General features: G+C 43.5%; 2 protein-coding genes across 2 annotated transcripts; both read left to right on the top strand.

Annotated features, from left to right (window-relative positions):
• Positions 1-11,993: 11,993 nt before the first annotated feature.
• Positions 11,994-15,212, top strand: LOC121775527 (enoyl-[acyl-carrier-protein] reductase, mitochondrial-like). Its single transcript, XM_042172611.1, has 9 exons — positions 11,994-12,165; positions 12,438-12,569; positions 13,053-13,196; positions 13,428-13,530; positions 13,872-13,971; positions 14,237-14,313; positions 14,394-14,472; positions 14,670-14,788; positions 14,948-15,212. The coding sequence occupies exons 1-9, from the start codon at positions 12,120-12,122 to the stop codon at positions 15,039-15,041; spliced, it is 894 nt and encodes a 297-aa protein (XP_042028545.1). The 5' UTR covers positions 11,994-12,119; the 3' UTR covers positions 15,042-15,212.
• Positions 15,213-15,838: 626 nt separating this feature from the next.
• LOC121774865 (RGG repeats nuclear RNA binding protein A-like) lies at positions 15,839-18,687 on the top strand. Its single transcript, XM_042171750.1, has 7 exons — positions 15,839-16,213; positions 16,682-17,000; positions 17,095-17,160; positions 17,249-17,384; positions 17,572-17,727; positions 17,842-17,898; positions 18,170-18,687. Exons 1-7 carry the CDS (start codon positions 16,048-16,050, stop codon positions 18,353-18,355), a joined length of 1,086 nt encoding a protein of 361 aa, XP_042027684.1. The 5' UTR covers positions 15,839-16,047; the 3' UTR covers positions 18,356-18,687.
• The last annotated feature ends 1,021 nt before the right edge of the window (positions 18,688-19,708 follow it).

Below are 19,708 nucleotides of genomic sequence, written 5' to 3'. Positions count from 1 at the left end.
CATATAAATTGTCTTAAAAGTAAAAGTAATTGCCTTTTTCAAATGGTAGTATATTCCATATTAAATTATACTAGTAGTATTAAAAAAGCCTTTGGTCATATTTATCAATTAAACTCTACTATTTTTGTATACTTTGTTTAGCCCACTCTAAATAAGTGAAATTGAGATCTCTACATTTTTGTCGATTGAGACAAAGTAGGTAGGGTAGCTTATATAAGTAGGTTACTGGTTTATTAGATAGAAATATTTTAAATTATTGATAATTACTTACTAGATGTAAAAATTACAGCAAAAGGCAAAAATGAGAATTTTAATTATTTTAAATTATTGATAATTACTAGAAGACGGAAAAATTATAGCAAAAGGCAAAAATGAGAATTTTAATTATTTTAAATTATTGATAATTACTAGAAGATGTAAAAATTATAGCAAAAGGCAAAAATGAGAACTTTTTTCTTAGTTCCCTCAGATGACTCCGTACATTTTATAGAAATCAACGATAATTTAAAACATTTTTATGAAATATACTCTCTTTGTAAGTCATTAGGAATCCGATTTACTACTATTACTATTTTAGTTAGAGTTCCGATTCACTTTTATTATAAAAGATATATAGACTTTATATTACACTAAATTAATCAATTCGTATTTTTTATAAAACCAATATATAAAAATAATATATTTTATAGTTGGACTCCTAATGTCAGATAGACATATTATTAATGATATAAAATGCACAAATCTTCGAAAAATAAATTGATAAACGGAATGGCGACTGTGAGGCTACTTACCGTGAGCGCTGCTTTCCACCGCCACGGCGGAGCATCACTGCCTCCGCTGCCATCGAGGATACTCCGCCTCTCCAATAGAGTTATCCGAGCATTCTCTTCCGCCACGTCTCCACCGTCCAAGGCTGTAATGTATGATGATGGGGTGCGTACTAAACAAGCCCAACAGCAATGACGGCCCATCAGCCCAAAGCCCAAGGAAGAGTATGAGTTCGGCATTACCAAAGAGTTCGGCCTCAGCCTACAGCTCGGTAAAAGCCAACCTATCAAGCTCTGCTTTCAGGTCGGCGTCAAGCTCTACTCTCAGATCGGCAACCAAAGCAGGAGTGTGAGTTCGGCATTACCAAAGAGTTCGGCCTCAGCCTACAGCTCGGTAAAAGCCATCCAATCAAGCTCTGCTCTCAGGTCGGCATCAATCTCTACTCTCAGATCGGCAACCAAAGCAGTTCGGTCTCAGTATTCGACCGAACAAGGAGTTAGTGGACCCATACAAGATGTCCAACACACCCACTACCACGTGATGTCAACTCAGGCCACGATCGTAGGCCATGACCTACGCTACATCCACGATCTTAGGCCATGACCTACACGACATCCACGACTTAGGGTGGTGATGCAAGCCACGATCTTAGTCCAAGATATAAATAGAACTTAGATCTGATATGAGAAGGTTAAGCTCTCTAGAGATAAAAACACCATATAGCAAATAGCAAGTTTGTATTTGTAAGCTGTAGAAAACAGATCAAGCAATACAATCTTGCCCTCCCTTTTTCCCGTGGACGTAGATTTACTTCAGTAAATCGAACCACGTAAATTCTTCGTGTCATAATCTTCATTCTCTACCAGCATTTACAAACATCAGAAATTCGCGGATTCATCACTGGCGCCGTCTGTGGGAAGCAGAGAACAAAATTTGTGATAAAGCGAATTTTTGATCCATTTTTTCCACCCAAAAAATGCATACCAGATCGCAGAGTACCCGCATTCCTGCCCGTGAGAACCAGGAGGAAGCCAATCCATCCCATAGGTCTGGAAAACAGCCTAGGGATAAATCCACCACCAGTTCTCATGGCGAAGGAACAGGCCGCTCCAAAAATCGTCCCACTGAGTCTTCCCAGCAGCCTGATTTGAATGAGGCTGTCAAGCTGTTCTTGGCTGAGAAGCAGGATGAGTTCTTAGCCTTCCTGCAAAAGAGCCAAGAGCCGAAGACGAAAACGGAGGATTCTCCTTCCTCATCCAGACATGAAAGTCACTACCGCAGTAGTGCCGTGTCTTCCAGGAAGAAGAATCCTCAACCCCGACATATTCCTGTTCTTCCTTGGTACCGGAATCACAGGAGAACTCAATCTCCTCCATACCGACGAGATATCGGATTCGCCGTGTACGGAGCACTGAAGACTCCGTTCTCGGACGACATCACCCGAACTCCCCTACCACAGAACTACCGAACTCCGTCGATGACTTACGACGGGCTCGTGGACCCTCACGATTTCTTGGGGCGCTATCAATATAACATGGCGAACCAGGGTCTCAACGAGGTCCACATGTGCAAGCTGTTTCCCGAGCTGCTCATCGGGAACGCGAGAAGGTGGTTCGATAGCCTCCCCCAGGGCAGCATCAGATCTTACCGGGATCTAATGGATGCCTTCCACAGGAGGTTCTTTCAGAAAGCGGAAGCCCGAATCACTTCGGCTCAGCTGCTTTCCATTCGTCAAGGTCGCGACGAAAAAATCAGCGACTTTATGACAAGATTCCACAAGGAATGCCTGCAAGTAGACGATCTCAACGATCTGCTTGTCATCTCGGCATTCCAAAATGGAATCCTGCCCGGAGCTCTCTACAGGAAGCTCGTTGAGTGCGGTCCGCAGACAGCTCAGGAAATGTGGGACATTGCGGACCAGTACTCCCGGGCCGATGAGGCAGACCGTCGCAAACGGTCGTTAGACAGCTCATCGTCCCGAGGAGACAGAGGGAAGCCCGATCATAGCGATCAGGGACATCCTCGCCGAACTCCTTTTGGCGATCAGGGACATCCTCGCCGAACTCCTTTTGAAAGGATTCAAAGGACTCCGGTGCAAGACAGATTGGGACCCCGTCTCAATCCCGAGAAGCCGTCCGCTCAGTTCGTGCCGCTGAACAAGCCGAGAGCGGAAATTTTCGAACTACACTCTGACCTGTTCGAAAAGCCGAAGCGGATGACGAAATCCGCCGCGCGCCGACCCCAGGATAACTACTGCTCCTACCATCAAGACCACGGTCACGATACCGAGGAGTGCAGAAACTTGGCTGCAGGTATCGATGTTCTTGTGAGGGCAGGGACATTGAAAAAATACCAAAGCAAGCAGTCAAAGAAGAATAAGAAGCAGAGAGGAGCGAACTGCGCCCCTCAGGATCCGAAAAAGCAGCCGGATCCCGAAGACGATGACGAGCCGCAATATGATGGAGTAATCCTGACTATTGACGCTCTCCCTGCTGGGAAGACCAAGTCGTCCCTGAAGTCAGAGCGCAGAGGCTCCAATCGAGAGGAGCCAACGCATAAAAGGCTGAAGCAGGACGAAGTGATTACGTTCTCGGATGCTGATCCCGTCCCGGCCATCTCTCCTCACCAAGACGCCATTGTCATCCAAGCCGGAGTGGCAAACAAACTGATCCACAGGGTGTTTGTGGATACAGGAGCGTCAGTCAGCATTCTTTTTAAGGAGTGCTTCGACAAACTAGAAGTGGACCCAGCTCGGCTCAGCCCGGCTCCGCTTCCCCTGAAGAGCTTCGCCCAGGAGGACACCCGCCCTGAAGGTATTATCAGCCTTCCGATCACGGTGGGGAAAGCGCCTACTAGCTCCAGTACGATGATTGAGTTTTTCGTGGTGAAAGCTCGGTCCCCGTACAACGTCATCCTGGGAAGAGACTGGCTCAACACAGTTCGGGCCATTTGCTCCACTTATCACCTCACCATCAAGATCCCTACTAAAGGAGGGATAGCGGTCATCCGAGGTGACCAAAAGAGAGCAAAGGAATGTCTGCAAATTGCGCTTAGAAGTGCCGAGCAGTCAGATCGGCACCACCAAGCATAGCAATCACAGCAGCCGGAGTCAGAGGCGATGACCGAAGTCATACATGAGCCGAACTCGATGACAGTTCAGCTGTACGAAGACGATCCATCCAGAACGGTTAAGATCGGCTTCGCTGGAACGCCTCTACTTCGGGAAAAAACCATCCAGCTCCTCAAGGAGTACAAAGACGTCTTTGCATGGTCTCCGTTGGACATGACCGGAGTGCCCCCCGAGGTAATCACTCATCGTTTAAATATTGATCCTTCGGTCCGGCCGATAAAACAGAAGCAAAGACTCTTTGCGGCAGAACGAAGTCAAGTCATCCATGACGAAGTCCGTCAATTATTGAAGGCGGATGTGTTATTCGAAGTGAAGTACCCTTCGTGGGTGGCCAATCCTGTCATGATCAAGAAAAAGGAAGGAGGATGGCGGATGTGCATAGATTTCACCGATCTAAATAAGCACTGTCCCAAAGATTGCTATCCCCTTCCGAACATAGATAAAAAAGTAGAAGCTCTGATAGGCTTTGAAATTTTTTGTTTTCTTGATCTATACAAAGGATACCATCAGGTTTTAATGGATGAGATTGACGCTTCAAAGACAGCCTTCATTACTGATTTCGGCATTTTCGCTTATAAAAAGATGCCATTCGGTTTAAAGAATGCCGGAGCCACTTATCAAAGGATGGTAGACAAGCTTTTTCGGCACCTGATTGGAAAGGAGGTCGAAGTGTATGTTGACGATATAGTCGTCAAGAGCAAAAGCACCTCGGAGTACGAGCACAACCTCAAGTCCACTCTCAACGTGCTCAAGAAAGCCAACCTCAAACTTAATCCCCAAAAGTGTACCTTTTTGGTAGATTCGGGAAAGTTTCTGGGTTGTTGGGTTTCAAAAGACGGACTCAAGGCAAACCCCTCAAAAGTTCAAGTCGTTCAGAACATGGCAATGCCGAAGTCCATACATGACGTGCAAAGGCTAACCGGATGTCTAGCCGCACTGAGTCGATTCCTTTCCCAAGCAGCCGAAAAGCAACTGCCGTTCTTCAAGGTGTTGAAAAAGGCACCAAAGTTCGAGTGGGGAGCCGAGCAGAAAAAGGCCTTTGACGAGCTTAAAAGTTATCTAGCCGAGCTTCCTATTCTCTCTGCTCCAGCCGAAGCCGAAGTACTATTCTTATACTTAGCGGCATCTGATCAAACCATCAGCGCGGTGCTTGTACGAGAAGAAGGCCTAAAGCAGTTTCCCATCTACTTTACAAGCCGAGCATTAAGAGGTCCAGAAACAAGGTATCAACCTCTGGAAAAAATTGCTCTGGCGTTAGTAAATGCAGCAAGGAGACTGCGGCCATACTTCTATGCTCACAAGGTATGCGTCTTAACCGATCTACCTCTTCGGCAAGTTTTGACCAAGCCAGAAGCATCAGGCAGAATCGCCAAGTGGGCTATAGAGTTGGGAGAGCACACAATTGAATATCTACCTCGGAAAGCCATCAAGGGACAAGCCTTGGCAGATTTTCTTGCAGAAGCGAAGTTCGATCAAGCAATTCCTGTTATTGCCGAACAGAAGAATTCTGCCAATGCCGAACTAGCACAGCCCTTGGAATCCGAAGTAGAGCCGCCGGACTGCTGGAGCGGATTCGTAGATGGAGCTTCAAACAAGATGGGAAGTGGAGCTGGTATTCTACTTGTCGCTCCCGACGGACACGAGGTAACCTACTCACTTCGTTTCCTATTCCCCACTACTAATAATGAAGCCGAGTACGAAGCCCTCCTGGCCGGACTCCAGTTAGCGCAAAGTCTGCTCGTCAAATCTCTCAAAGTCCATTGTGATTCACAAGTCATAGTAAATCACATGTTGGGTACAAGTGAAGCTCGTGACGAGAGAATGAAGAAGTATTTGGACAAAGCGCAAAGCATCAGCCGGAGTTTCTCCTATTTTCGGATAATCCGCATTCCCAGAGCGGAAAATAGCCGAGCCGATGCCTTAAGTAAGTTGGCCTCAGATCCGAGCTCAAAGGCGGAAGAATTAATGCATCGAAGCATTGATGAAGCCGAGGTACATTCAGTATCCAGCTCGCCGGACTGGATGACGCCGATCTTGCAGTATCTGGATCAAGGACAATTGCCCGAGGATAAGAGAGAAGCTCGGAAGATCACGTGCCGAGCTCTTCGGTACGAACTTCATGAAGGAGTCCTCTTTAGAAAGTCTTACCTCCAGCCGTTATTGCGGTGCGTAGGACCAGAAGAGACGGACTACATCCTCAGAGAAGTTCATGAAGGATCGTGCGGTAGCCACATCGGAGCCAGAGCTTTAGCTAAAAAAGTTCTGAGATGGGGATATTATTGGCCAACCATGGTACAAGAGGCAGTGCAGCTCGTCAAGAAGTGTACGAAGTGCCAAATTCATGCAAATGTCCCAAGGATGCCGCAGACCGATCTATACACTATGCAAAGCCCTTGGCCTTTCATGCAATGGGGCATAGACATAGTGGGACCACTTCCTCAAGCTCCTCGGCAAATGAAATTCCTTATCGTTGCCGTGGACTACTTCACGAAGTGGGTGGAGGCGGAACCATTAGCTACGATAACGAGCTCAAAGGCATTGGACTTCGTCTGGAAGAACATAGTGTGCCGATTTGGCATACCCCACATCCTCATCTCGGATAATGGGACTCAGTTCACCGACAAGACGTTCAAGAATTGGTGCCAAGAGCTGAACATTCAACAGCGGTTCACTTCGGTCTCCCATCCCCAAGCAAACGGACAAACGGAAGTAACGAACCGGATTCTGGTGAAAGGGTTAAAAGCTCGGTTAGAACAAGCCAAAGGACAATGGGTAGAAAATCTCCCTCAAGTCCTGTGGTCCTACCGAACTACACCCAAAACCTCCAACGGTGAAACCCCGTATAGTCTGGTGTACGGCACTGAAGCCGTGATTCCGGTGGAGATCGGCGTACCCAGTCCCCGAACTCTAATTTTCTCCTCAGAAATGAATGACGACGGACTGAGAGCAGAACTAGATCTCGCCGAAGAAAGAAGAGAATTGGCATGCATAAAAGCAGCCAAGTATAAGGAGCAAGTAGCCCGGTATTATAACCAAAGGGTGAAAAAGCTTCAATTTCAAGTGGGAGATCTCGTCTTGAGAAACAACGAAGTAAGCCGAGCAGAAAAGCTGGGCAAACTCGAACCCACATGGGAGGGTCCGTATCGGGTGTCAGAAGTCCTCGGCAAAGGGTCTTATAAATTGACTCACATGTCAGGAGAACAAGTACCCCGAACATGGCACGTCTCCAACCTCAAGAAGTTCCACTTGTAAGAGACAAAGTCCGGTCAGTCTGTCTTGTGTCTAGTTCGGTCATAGGGGTACATGTTTTTATTTGTTTGTTTTTTACTTGTACCTTTTACTTGTCGTTTTTTAAAAAAAAAGGGGTTTAAAGTTTTTTTCCTTCGTCTTTTTCATTTTTTCTCTATGTGTTTTGTCTCTATGTGCTTGTCGTCTCTTACAAATGGTACTAAGGTATATCGTTCTTTAAAGACTGATCCCCTTTTTAGATCGATTATTAAAGACTATTGTGAGTCCAAGCTTCCAAGGAGGATACAAGACCGCAATTCAGCTTAACAAGCACTTCGTCTGAAACGAACTGCAATAAGCCAACGATTGTGAGTCCAAGCTTCCAAGGAGGATACAAGACCGCAATTCAGCTTAACAAGCACTTCGTCTGAAACGAACTGCAATAAGGGAAAGTCCAATCCACGCGATAAACCTCGCCGAATTAGGACGACCAAGCTCGGTCAAAGAAGTTTACCTCATAAGGCCGGGGACGACCACGTCTAGTCAAAGAGGTTTACTGCATAAGACCACTTCGGTTAACTGGGAAAGTCCGATCCACGCGATAAAACTCGCCGAATTAGGACAAGGGAAAGTTCGATCCCGGCGACAAAAATCGCCAAATTAGAACACAAACCAAGTCCGGTCAAAGATGTTTATTTCATCAGACCAAAGACGAGTCCGGTCAAAGATGTTTATTTCATCAGACCAAAGACGAGTCCGGTCAAAGATGTTTATTTCATCAGACCAAAGACGAGTCCGGTCAAAGATGTTTATTTCATCAGACCAAAGACGAGTCCGGTCTAAGATGTTTATTTCATCAGACCAAAGACGAGTCCGGTCAAAGATGTTTATTTCATCAGACCAAGGACCAAGTCCGGTCAAAGAAGTTTACTTCATAAGACCGAGGACAAGTACGATGAAATTTTTTCGCTAAGCTGTAAATACAGTGTTAGAAGCGAAAACAAAATTTCATTTTTCAAATCTTGTTCGGCATACAACTCAGCTACCCTACAAAATGGCGTTACGCTATTACAAAGGACCATTCTACTGTCCAGGGTTGCTGAAGTTAAGCCACCTATCCGCAAAATCCTCTGGAAGCCGAGTTCGGTTGTTCCGAGCAGATGAAGAATAAGCAGGTCGACGAGATGCTATCCTCGATCCAACGCCTCTTCCCCGAGCCCGAGAAGTCCTAACACCTCGGCGATGAAGAGTCTCTGCAATAAGCATCTGCTGATCTTGCTCGCTCATAGTCACAACTCCTCGGCGAATTTCAGTCCGTCCCTGTCTTGACGATTCCGGTTGCTCCTGAGCCCGTTCTCGTCTTGACGTTTCCGGCTGTTCCGGAGTTCGTTGTTGGCTGGGAGTAGGATTTTGAACAAGGGAACCAGAGGTTTGATCTGGAGTGCGAGCATCTGTTGGCGCGATATGCCGAAGGAATCTTTCTATGGAGGGGCGCCGAGAAAGAACAATGTTGTACCGAGAAGCCCAACGCCGCAGTGATGTCACAACTTGTTGGCAAGCCGAGCTCTCCAGCGCATTGTTCCTCCGGAGTACATTATATTCCTCCCACAGTTCGTCAACTCGACTCTGAACATCTGATATGGTCATTCCCCCGCGCACACGGATGTAATCCTCGTACGCAGTCCTCTCAGCAATAGTCGTATTCAGCTCGGCCTCCAGATCATTCTTATCGGACTCTAAGTCCTTATTATCGGCATCCAGCTTCACTAAACGAGCCAGAAGCTCGTCATTCTTCGTCTGATCGGCTATAGCTCTTCTCTCAGCTTCGTCCAAAGCCGAAGAGTACAGCCGTTTCCAGTGAAGTATCTCCATCTCCTTGGGTACAAAGCAGCTATATTAGTTCGGCAGCTGTACCGAGCAGATAGTAAAATACAACAGGAATAAAGGCGAGTACGAAAAGCTACACGAAGACAAGTGTAGAGAATTTTTCATTCACAAGGAAAATTTTTTACACTAGGGCTTCAAGGCCATTTTACAAGGAAGAAACTAGACTAAGAGAAGGGAGACGAAATCATACTCCGCCAGCTTCGTCTCCGGCTCCTCGGTCTGGTACAGCTTCTTTCTCCTGGGCTACCTCAGCCTCGGCCTCGCCTCCTGCCGGCCTCGCCTCCGCCTCCTGATCGGCCTCCTTCTCCGGATGCCCGGCCCGCTCGACTTCGGCCTCCAGCTCCAGCGGCTCGGCCTCCCCCTCTCCGTTGTAAGTCGAAGCGGGTGAAACGGGTCCCACAGAAGCAAAGATAGTCTCCAGGTTCTCGTCCCGATCAGCTCGACAACTCCGGACTCGGTCTGCAGAAAGCAGGTCCGAGGATGAAGCGAGCTCCTCAAGAAGCGGCAGATTCTGAAGCCGAGCTGCTATCTCTCGGCTGTACAGAGGCAGCACGACGTCGGCCCCCTGCTCGCCCTTATCGGCAATTAGCCTTACCAGACTACCGACAAAGGCCGAGAACTGGCTGCTCAAAAAGAGTTTCTCCGTGTAAACACGGAGAGCCTCCCCTTGGGCAACCACGGCAGCAGCATCCCTCCGTTTCGTCTGCTCCCGCTGGATGACGAGCTGGTTTTTGGCAAACTGAGCTTCATCCTGGGCCGAAATCCTAGCAGCTCTGGCCTTCTCAAAGTTAGCCTCAGCCTGTTCGGCCCGATGACAAGCAGCCGCCAATTTCCTCTGCATCTCAGCATAGTCATTGGACGCTTTGGAGAGTTCGACGGCGACGAGCTTGGAGAGCATATCGTTCCTCTGAAAATGAATAAAGAAAAGAGTCAACAAAGGGACCACAAAAAATACAGAAAAAAAAAAGCAAGGCCAGAAAATCAAGAAGAGAATTCACCTCGGCGAAGTCCGTGGGCCATAAAAACGGCTCACAGATATGTTCCGAAGGAGGCGCCAAGACCACGTCTTTCTCTGGCGCTCTCGGGGGCTTCTGGGCCTTCCCCCTCCCCTTTGCCGAAGTTGACTCCGGCTTCTTCGGATCCGAAGAGGTTTTTTGCCTTTTCGGAGTCCTCTCGGCATCAGACGCCGAGCTGGTGGTTTTCGGCCTCTCCGGCTCCTTGGACTCCGAAGATTTTCGGGTAGCCTTGTTCAGCATGAACACTGCCAAAAAGCAAGAAAGCAAGGTTAGTTTTCTTCGTTAAAGCAGTAGAACATAAAGGTAAAGAGAAATCCTCACCCTCGGCCTCTTCGTCCGAAGACGAGATGTCGAACACGACGTCGCCCTTGACGAGCTCAGACTCCGTGTATTGTTTCCTAACTATGGGAATCTTGTTGAGCTCGTCATCGAGCTCGGCCAATGGTTCTAACCGAGGGTGAGGAATCACGGACTTCGGCCCTCTCCAGGGGAAGCCCGGAGCCGCTGTCCTATTATAAAAAAAGAAGCGGTTTTGCCATTTCGGCCACTTGGTTTTGCAGAATGCCCTAAAAGGCTGTAAGGGGATCAAGTAAAACCAAGATCCCTTCCTTTTAAATTGGAAAAAATTAAGGATTGCCCGCAGAGACAGATCCTTATCTAACCTACGGAGTTCGGCAGCAAAAGCCGACAAATGCCTCCAAGAATTCGGAGTCACCTGACCTAAAGGGAGTTGAAAAAAATCAAGAAGCTCTACAAAAGGTGGGGGAAGAGGGAAACGAAGCCCGCATTCTAAGCAGGCTTCGTAAACGGTGGCATAACCCTCCGGCGGGTCGTTAGCCCTATGATCATCGTCGGGAACCACCGCCTTCCCCCCAGGAAAAGAGTATTTTTCGTAAAGGGATATCACAGTATCCTTACTCAAGATACTGTGAAAATACTCTACGGTCTTCTCACCGGATTCTTTCCGGCTAGAAGACCCCTTACCCCCTTTTCTACCGCTACCAGACTCAGACGAAGAAGAAGCAGACATGGTTCTTACTCTTTGAAAGTTTGAAGAAATCCTGAGGAAATTTTTGAAAGCGGAAGGAAATTTTTCACGCAAAAGATAGAGAGTGCAGAAAAAGCCAATAGCAAAGGTGTTCAAATGATGAAGAAAGGCGGTATTTATCAGATTTGGAAAAGATTTCAAATCATCGCACCGTTTCATATCCCACCTTTTCAGGATTCGACGGCCGGATTTTACTGTCGCATTTAATGCCGGTGATGGGGTGCGTACTAAACAAGCCCAACAGCAATGACGGCCCATCAGCCCAAAGCCCAAGGAAGAGTATGAGTTCGGCATTACCAAAGAGTTCGGCCTCAGCCTACAGCTCGGTAAAAGCCAACCTATCAAGCTCTGCTTTCAGGTCGGCGTCAAGCTCTACTCTCAGATCGGCAACCAAAGCAGGAGTGTGAGTTCGGCATTACCAAAGAGTTCGGCCTCAGCCTACAGCTCGGTAAAAGCCATCCAATCAAGCTCTGCTCTCAGGTCGGCATCAATCTCTACTCTCAGATCGGCAACCAAAGCAGTTCGGTCTCAGTATTCGACCGAACAAGGAGTTAGTGGACCCATACAAGATGTCCAACACACCCACTACCACGTGATGTCAACTCAGGCCACGATCGTAGGCCATGACCTACGCTACATCCACGATCTTAGGCCATGACCTACACGACATCCACGACTTAGGGTGGTGATGCAAGCCACGATCTTAGTCCAAGATATAAATAGAACTTAGATCTGATATGAGAAGGTTAAGCTCTCTAGAGATAAAAACACCATATAGCAAATAGCAAGTTTGTATTTGTAAGCTGTAGAAAACAGATCAAGCAATACAATCTTGCCCTCCCTTTTTCCCGTGGACGTAGATTTACTTCAGTAAATCGAACCACGTAAATTCTTCGTGTCATAATCTTCATTCTCTACCAGCATTTACAAACATCAGAAATTCGCGGATTCATCATATGACGAGCAGGGCGATCCCGACGCCGTGTGCAAAATCAGAGAACTGCCGCCGGTTCCGATAAAGGATGAAGATGTTTGCGTCAGGATGCTCGCCGTCCCCATCAACCCCTCCGACATCAATCGAATCCAAGGTTCTCTCCTCGTTTGTGCGATCATTTCTGTTAATTTCTGATTACTGCTTTGGAGAGTTGTACTGTATTGTACTACACCGACATGTATGAACTCTTTTTTTTGTATAGAGTTGGTAGTATTTAGCTGAATTTATTCTCCTTGTGGTCAATTTTGAAGTTATCAGTTGTGTTCGTTGGTTTACTTTCTATAAATGTTTGAATGCAGTTTTGCCTTTTTCTGTAATTGGATACATTTTATTGTTGTAATGTTTGTGCAATCGGATTCTGAGTAGGAGTGTATCCGGTGAGGCCAGCTGTTCCTGCTGTAGGAGGATATGAAGGGGTAGGAGAGGTACATTCTATCGGTTCTGCGGTGAAGGAACTTCGTCCAGGAGACTGGGTAATCCCTTCTCCGCCTTTTCCAGGTGAGCAGCTACACATTTCAGGAGAATTGAGTTCATATTCATTTCCGGTGTTTACTTTGAGTGATGGATAGATTGATAATATATGTATATGTGTTTGATTAACTAAAGGATTAGACGATCAAATAAGCTCAAAATTGTAGAATTATTGTTTATTCAATTTGCAAATATGTGGTAGTTTCACCTTTGAAATTTTTCGAAAGAATTGTTTCTAGGTAGGGTTTTATCCTTTTATCTGCATATGCAAGAAACGAGATACTAGACACTTGGATCGCTGTGTTACTTCTTTGGTAGCGTGTTGAATAGTTGAAATACTCAAAAGGAAATAGGGATTATATTCATGTAATTGTGAGAGGTATTTCCTTAACCACCTATTTCTAGTTTACTACCAACTGAGATCGAGGATTTCAGGCCTGGGTTGGTAAGATGCTAGTTGAAGTTTGGTGTCTGTGCTCTACATTATCCGTGGCAGCTATTTCTGGTCAGGTACATGGCAGACGTTTGTTGTCAACAAGCAGAATGTCTGGCACAAGATCGATAAACGCACTCGTATGGAGTATGCTGCCACTATAACTGTGAATCCTTTGACTGCCCTGAGAATGCTTGAGGACTTTGTGGATCTAAAACCAGGTACTGATACATAAATAGTGTTCTCTTATTTTTTTTGGATTATGTATCCCATGATACACTACATATATGGTTGATAGATACAAGTGAATATTCAATTTATCAAATTTAACTCTTGAAGTCAATAAAATATTGGATTATCGTATATATCTACTATTTAGAGAATGTTTATGTATTAATTTAATTTTTTAATTATATTTTCCGTCTTTTCCCTAATGTTCTTGATTGGAATAGGGGACTCTGTTGTTCAAAATGGGGCTACAAGCATAGTGGGGCAGTGTGTCATTCAACTTGCACAACTTCGAGGCATTCAGTCTATTAACATCATACGTGACAGGTGAGCATTTGTTAGTGTGAATTAGCATTTCTTCGTTTGCATGCAGCAGGGTATTGCTGCCTAAATTTCATATGCTAGCATAGTATGGGAGCTGTTGCTCAATTGTTCTTTTGTCCTGAATCTTTTACATTGGAAATCTGCCATTTCGTGTTGGTATCCTCACTAATTACTATTCAAGGCATATACTGCCTATGCCTGCCACCTAGTAGTTTGCTTAACACCTAAATGGAGAGTTTTAAACGTCAGTGGGCTTTTTCGATGCAGTACCAAATATCCCAAGTGAACTTGCATCAAGAATAAAAGTTTTGTGTTATCTGACGTTATGAAATCTGCAATACCAGGCCAGGATCTGATGAAGTAAAAGAGAAACTAAAAAAACTTGGTGCTAGTGAAGTGTTCACTGAGGATCAGCTGGCAGTTAGAAATGTCAAAGATCTTCTGGTATTACTTTAAAACTCTATATGTTAATACAATGAATTTTGTTTTAGATTCGATTTTCATGCTTGTTCTTTGGGCACCAGTTTGGTTGTTGGAGCCTTCCGGTCTTATTGGCAAACTACTATACTGTTTGAATGAATGGTGTGCCTACGTAGTTTGAGATTGATTATTGTTATCATATTTGGTTTTTACTTGACATCATTGATTTTGTGTTTAATCATTTCTCACTCTTTCCTGGAGTAATGAGTTTGCATCTTACTCTTTCTAGGCTGATATACCAGAACCCGCATTAGGATTTAACTGTGTTGGTGGAAATTCTGCTTCCCTGGTCCTTAAATCCCTGAAGTGAGACTTTCTTGTGCTTTACCAGAGAATCGTTTGTTGTCTTATTTTCATTTTTTCAAAGCGAGTATTCTTGTTTCTAGACAAGGTGGAACAATGGTCACATATGGAGGAATGTCTAAGAAACCAATAACCGTCTCCACAGGATCTTTGATTTTTAAGGTACATATCCAAGACTGTAAGTGTAGCTTTAATATACTCCCTACACTTATCTGATGCAGTTCACCTCGTATGGAGCAAATTACGTATCTATTTGATGGATCATCATGTGATATCTACATATGCCAGGGCTTACTTTAAGATGCAACTTAACCTTTCATTGTGCACATAATAACGGCATTTTAACCTTTTTTTTACAGGATTTATCCTTGACAGGATTCTGGTTACAGAAATGGATGGGTTCTGATAAATCAAAAGAGTGCAGGGAGATGATAGAATACCTTCTAAGCCTGACCCGCAGCGGTGAACTGAAATACGAGTACGATCTTACGTTTTTATGTCTCTTACATCACCATTCCGTCTCTTCTAAAAGTCACCTCAACTAACTACATTTTTGAGCTATTTGTTTTTGGAACCCCGTCTAGTTCTTTTATTTGTGAAAACGCGTACTTACACTGTGACCTGTGTGGCACGACAGCTTGGAGCTGACACCTTTCGATCAATTTCCTACTGCTCTGGACAAGGCCCTTGGAAAGCTAGGAAGCCAACCCAAACAAGTGATCAAGTTCTAGTTCAGTTTCGATTATTTGTGATCTGCCATCAGTGAGTAGAATGAGTAGAAACATAAGGCTGGCCGGCCAATGAATGAGTCCATGGACTTGAATTTCTAAAAATTAATAGATTTGAGTACTCCCAAACAAAGGTTAACTAATTGAAAGATTGTAATGTTTCTTTGCTCAAAATATACTCCACGGCTTCTCTCTACAAAACAAGGTATGCCTCGATCAGTGCTAACAATTTGGCGCGTCATCCAAAGATTAAATGTTTCCTTCTATCGAGTAGAAATATCTCAAACTTATAGATTCCAACGAATTTGATATCCAATCGAGAACAATACAATGTTCATAAATTACGTAGCAAATGAGAGAGGGGAGAGAAATGCTTTGTAATCGTGTGCTTTTTCTCTGTAACATCTTCATGCCTTATATAAGCACGGGAAGGGCACTTGAAACATCATGATCATGAAGCCAATCATAATATCATGGAAGTACCCTAACCCGCCAAACATGGTCAAACACACGACAACGTGTAACACTAGTGTGCTCAAGCCACAACGTTGTGCTTTAGCGCTTGAGCGTTCCGGGTCGTGGTTTGAGCATGCGGCACATATGCCTTTAAATCAATAAAGGGTCTTATTTTAAAAATATAAATGAGTAATTTTTGCTAAAAAATGGCCTTATTTTAAAATAAATCGAACGGGCATAAAATGATAAAATTGTCAAATTTTAAATGATGGAATTAGGATTAATAATATTTACCCTTGAAAATGTTGTACATATATAAACCAAAAACGAACACAGCCGTTAGATAAACCTCACTCTCGAGTGTAATCAGTTTATTGCGGCTAGGGTTTCCTTCACTCCAAACTATCTTCTTCCCCTCTCCCACTCCTATCTCACCACTGCTAGATCTCTTGATTTCATCACACTCAATAATGAATAAACATCTCCATTAAGAATTCGTTTCTGTGATAATTTGGAAGTCAGGGTTTTTCTTTTTTCTGTTATTGAGCGAAAAATGGCCACAATAAACCCATTTGATTTGCTCGGCGATGATACGGAGGATCCCTCGCTGCTTGCTGCTCAGCAGCCGAAGATCGAGCCGAAAAAAGCCGCTGTAACATCGGCCAAGCAGCCGCCGCAGCCCAAGCTCCCCTCTAAGCCACTACCGCCGGCCCAGGCTGGTCAGTTCTAACTCTCTCTATCTTGTCTTTTTATGGAGTAATGAATAAAAATGATTAATTATCTATAAATTTGCTATTTTGTTTGGCTTATTCAAGTTATCTGCGCATTTTTCTTTATATAACAATAATGTATATGTTTTTGAAAATGTTTGCTATTCAATAAATTTGTACATTAATTCCTGCCGCATGAACTAACATTTTTTTGTGATAATGTTCAAGTAAGAATTTTGACAGTTGTAAAAAGTGATTTGGTAGTGTTTTCACATAGGTATTGGAATAAGACTTGATTAAATGAAGTGTGTATTTATTTAGATGTCAGACTGTCAGAGCATCTGTGTACATTTTTAAGGGGTGTTTTCTTTTCTGTTTTCACTGCCATTTGAAATGTATTATAGTTGCACATTGGTTATATGGATGATTTCGCTGTTTGGAATCATTGCTCACCGTTGTACTTGTATATCCAATCAGTTAGAGAGGCAAAATCTGAATCTGCACAAGGTGGCCATGGCGGTGTTAGTGGATATAGCCGCGGTCGTGGTGGTGCTGGTGGAGGATACAACAGAGACTTTGCTAGCAATGGAAACTCATATGGAAATAGGGAAGTCTCTGCCCCTCAGGGTGCACCTGACCAGGGTGATGGAAAGCCTTATGAAAGACGAGGTGGCTATGGAGCACCTCGTGGTTCTTTCCGTGGTGGCCGGAGAGGCGGTTACAGCAATGGAGAAGCTGGAGAAGAAGTGGAGCGCCCTCGTAGGACATTTGAGCGCCGTAGTGGAACTGGACGTGGGTATGTATGGAATGTGGTGTGTCATTTGTGTCTCTACTGCTGTATGTTGTTGGATTTCATGATTGCGCAATATGCAACTTCTATATTTATGCAGAAATGAGATGAAACGAGAAGGATCTGGTCGTGGAAACTGGGGAGCACCTGAAGATGAACTTGCACCGTAAGAATTTAATTGTCTTCCTTAGCCATTACAGTTCATTCAGGATACCAACCATCGACGGGCTGTTAACTAATTTCTGTATTTCTAGATTGACTGAGGAGGTTGTCAATGGAGAGGAGAAAAACCTGAATGTGGAGAAGCCTCTTGTGGAGGAAAATGCTGCAGTAGATGGTGAAAAGGAAGTTGCTAAAGATGAAAATGAAGAGAAGGAGGCTGAGGATAAGGTGAAAGAATATATACCATTTGAACATTTTTGTTCAACCTATCTGTTTTCTTTAAACTATGCAAGGATTCAAGGGTAGCTTTATGAATATGACTTGCTACTGTTGCAAGAATGGCTTAGACTCTATAACTGCTGTGATTTTCTTAGAACGCTTGATTTTGTGTTGACTTGGAAATAATGACTTTCAGGAGATGACATTGGAAGAATATGAGAAGCTTCTGGAGGAGAAAAGGAAGGCTTTGATGGCTCTTAAAACTGAAGAAAGAAAGGTTGATGGAAAAGAGTTTGCTTCTATGCAACAACTTGCAGACAAGAAAGCTAACGATGATATCTTCATCAAATTGGTGATCCACTTAACTTCATACTTGATGAATATTGCCATTTCACTCCTTTGTTAGCTTATTTTGAATTTTATCTCCTTTCTAATTAATCATTATCAATGTTATTCTTCTTTGCAGGGCTCTGAGAAGGATAAAAAGAAAGATTTAGCCGAGAAAGAAGAAAGAGCTAAAAAGGTATCATTTGTGCACTATATATATATTATGATGTATATAGCTTAGGCTACATCGTTCTTGCCTCTATGATATGGATTAGGATTATACCTCCTGAATGAATTAGGTTGCAATAGAGCTGCACGTGCCTTCTTAATGTTGTTTATGCTGTCAATACAAGTGTTATCTATATGTTGAACTCATACTTGACCTATTTAAGTAGATTATTAGTTAGTTTTTGGAAAGTTACAAGATTTGGAGCATAATCTGATGCATGTTCAATTGGGTGGTCTAGTCTGTCAGCATCAATGAATTCTTGAAGCCTGCTGAGGGTGAGAGGTACTACAGCCCTGGTGGCCGTGGGAGAGGCCGGGGCCGTGGACCAAGAGGAGGAGGCTATACTGGATCCAGTGACAGGAGCGGTTTCCAAGCACCGGCCATTGAAGACCCTGGGCAGTTCCCAACCTTGGGTGGGAAATGAGACGTTGGCTGTGCTACTAAAGCCCCGTATTATCAAGTTAATATCAACTGGGCTGGAGAAATACTGGAATAATGGAGTGGTCTGTATCAAAAAGTATTACATATTTATGCACATGTACGATTGTGATCTGATTCTACATAGCATATTCTCAACGGATCTATTTTTGTGGTCGTTTTTAGCTTTTTTTTAGAGTTCAAAGCATGAGAACGAATAGTTTACTTGAGACATTGATGCTCAGTTTTGCTTCGTGAAATTTGGAAAACCTTTAGCATTGAAATTACCTCCTTTGATCTGATGTATTTTTCTTCTACTCTATAAATTGCGATTGGTTAGTTGTGTTTTTCATTTTTTCTGATATTATGACCAGTGTTGTTTCATTATGTTGAAAGTGCTAGCCTTGTAAATTTGTATTGAAAAAAATTATTTTTATGTGTTTTGGCTTAGATTCTCTCCTCTTTGTATGTTAGAATCCACAATGTGCTAGTCTAGCTCTAATCATATTTTTCAGCTGTCACGTCAGTGTATTCAGTTATATTTTTAGTCATAATTCAGTTTCACAATCATTAATTTTTTTTTAAAAAAAAGAAAAAATACTTTATACTCCATTACTTAAAAATAGATAAGTTTCCAACAATATTAGTTTAATTATCAAAGATCCTTTTTTTATATTAATTCTAATAGTATGCGAGAGGTGTTTTTGTATAAAATATAAATGAATTTCACTAATATATCCACATATTATCATATAGGTTTTCATGCGTAAATTATAGTAAATGAATTTCACTAATCTATCCACACATTAATTTTGTGGACTATTTATCTATATATGTATACGTAGGGGTGTGATCATATATTAATTAGAGTTGAAAATGCAAACGAATAATCATATCAAGGTCCTTAGATTTTGCAATTCTGCTGTTTAAATAATGACTTGTTTTTTCAAAGAATAAGGATATATTAATCGATTACTGCTTGAGTTTGGAAGTGTTCGCATTTACTCGAGGATCGACATGTGGTCCTTGAACTTCCCCATGTTTGAATAGGTCTCTAATCACACACCTATTCAGTTGCAACTTCATTTGTCAGTTGTTGAACTTCATTTGTGTTAGCTCTCTCTTACATCTATTTTCTTCATGTGTCAAATGGTTTTCAGATTGGATTCGTAGAGCATGTGACCATGAACTTCTGAAATTTAGCTCTTAGAAGGCTGGGATATTTTATGCAAAATGCACCAAAAAAATCTTCTTTGAATTCTAATTTCTAAAGTTGCACAGAAATGCACATCACAGTTAAATTCAAGGTGCATTTCATTTTCACCACAAGTTAACAACATATTCAAACTGATTATCAAAG

Source organism: Salvia splendens, chromosome 17, assembly GCF_004379255.2.
Source record: "Salvia splendens isolate huo1 chromosome 17, SspV2, whole genome shotgun sequence".
NCBI classification, from domain to species: Eukaryota; Viridiplantae; Streptophyta; class Magnoliopsida; order Lamiales; family Lamiaceae; genus Salvia; species Salvia splendens.
This window is presented reverse-complemented; position numbering and strand designations above follow the sequence as displayed.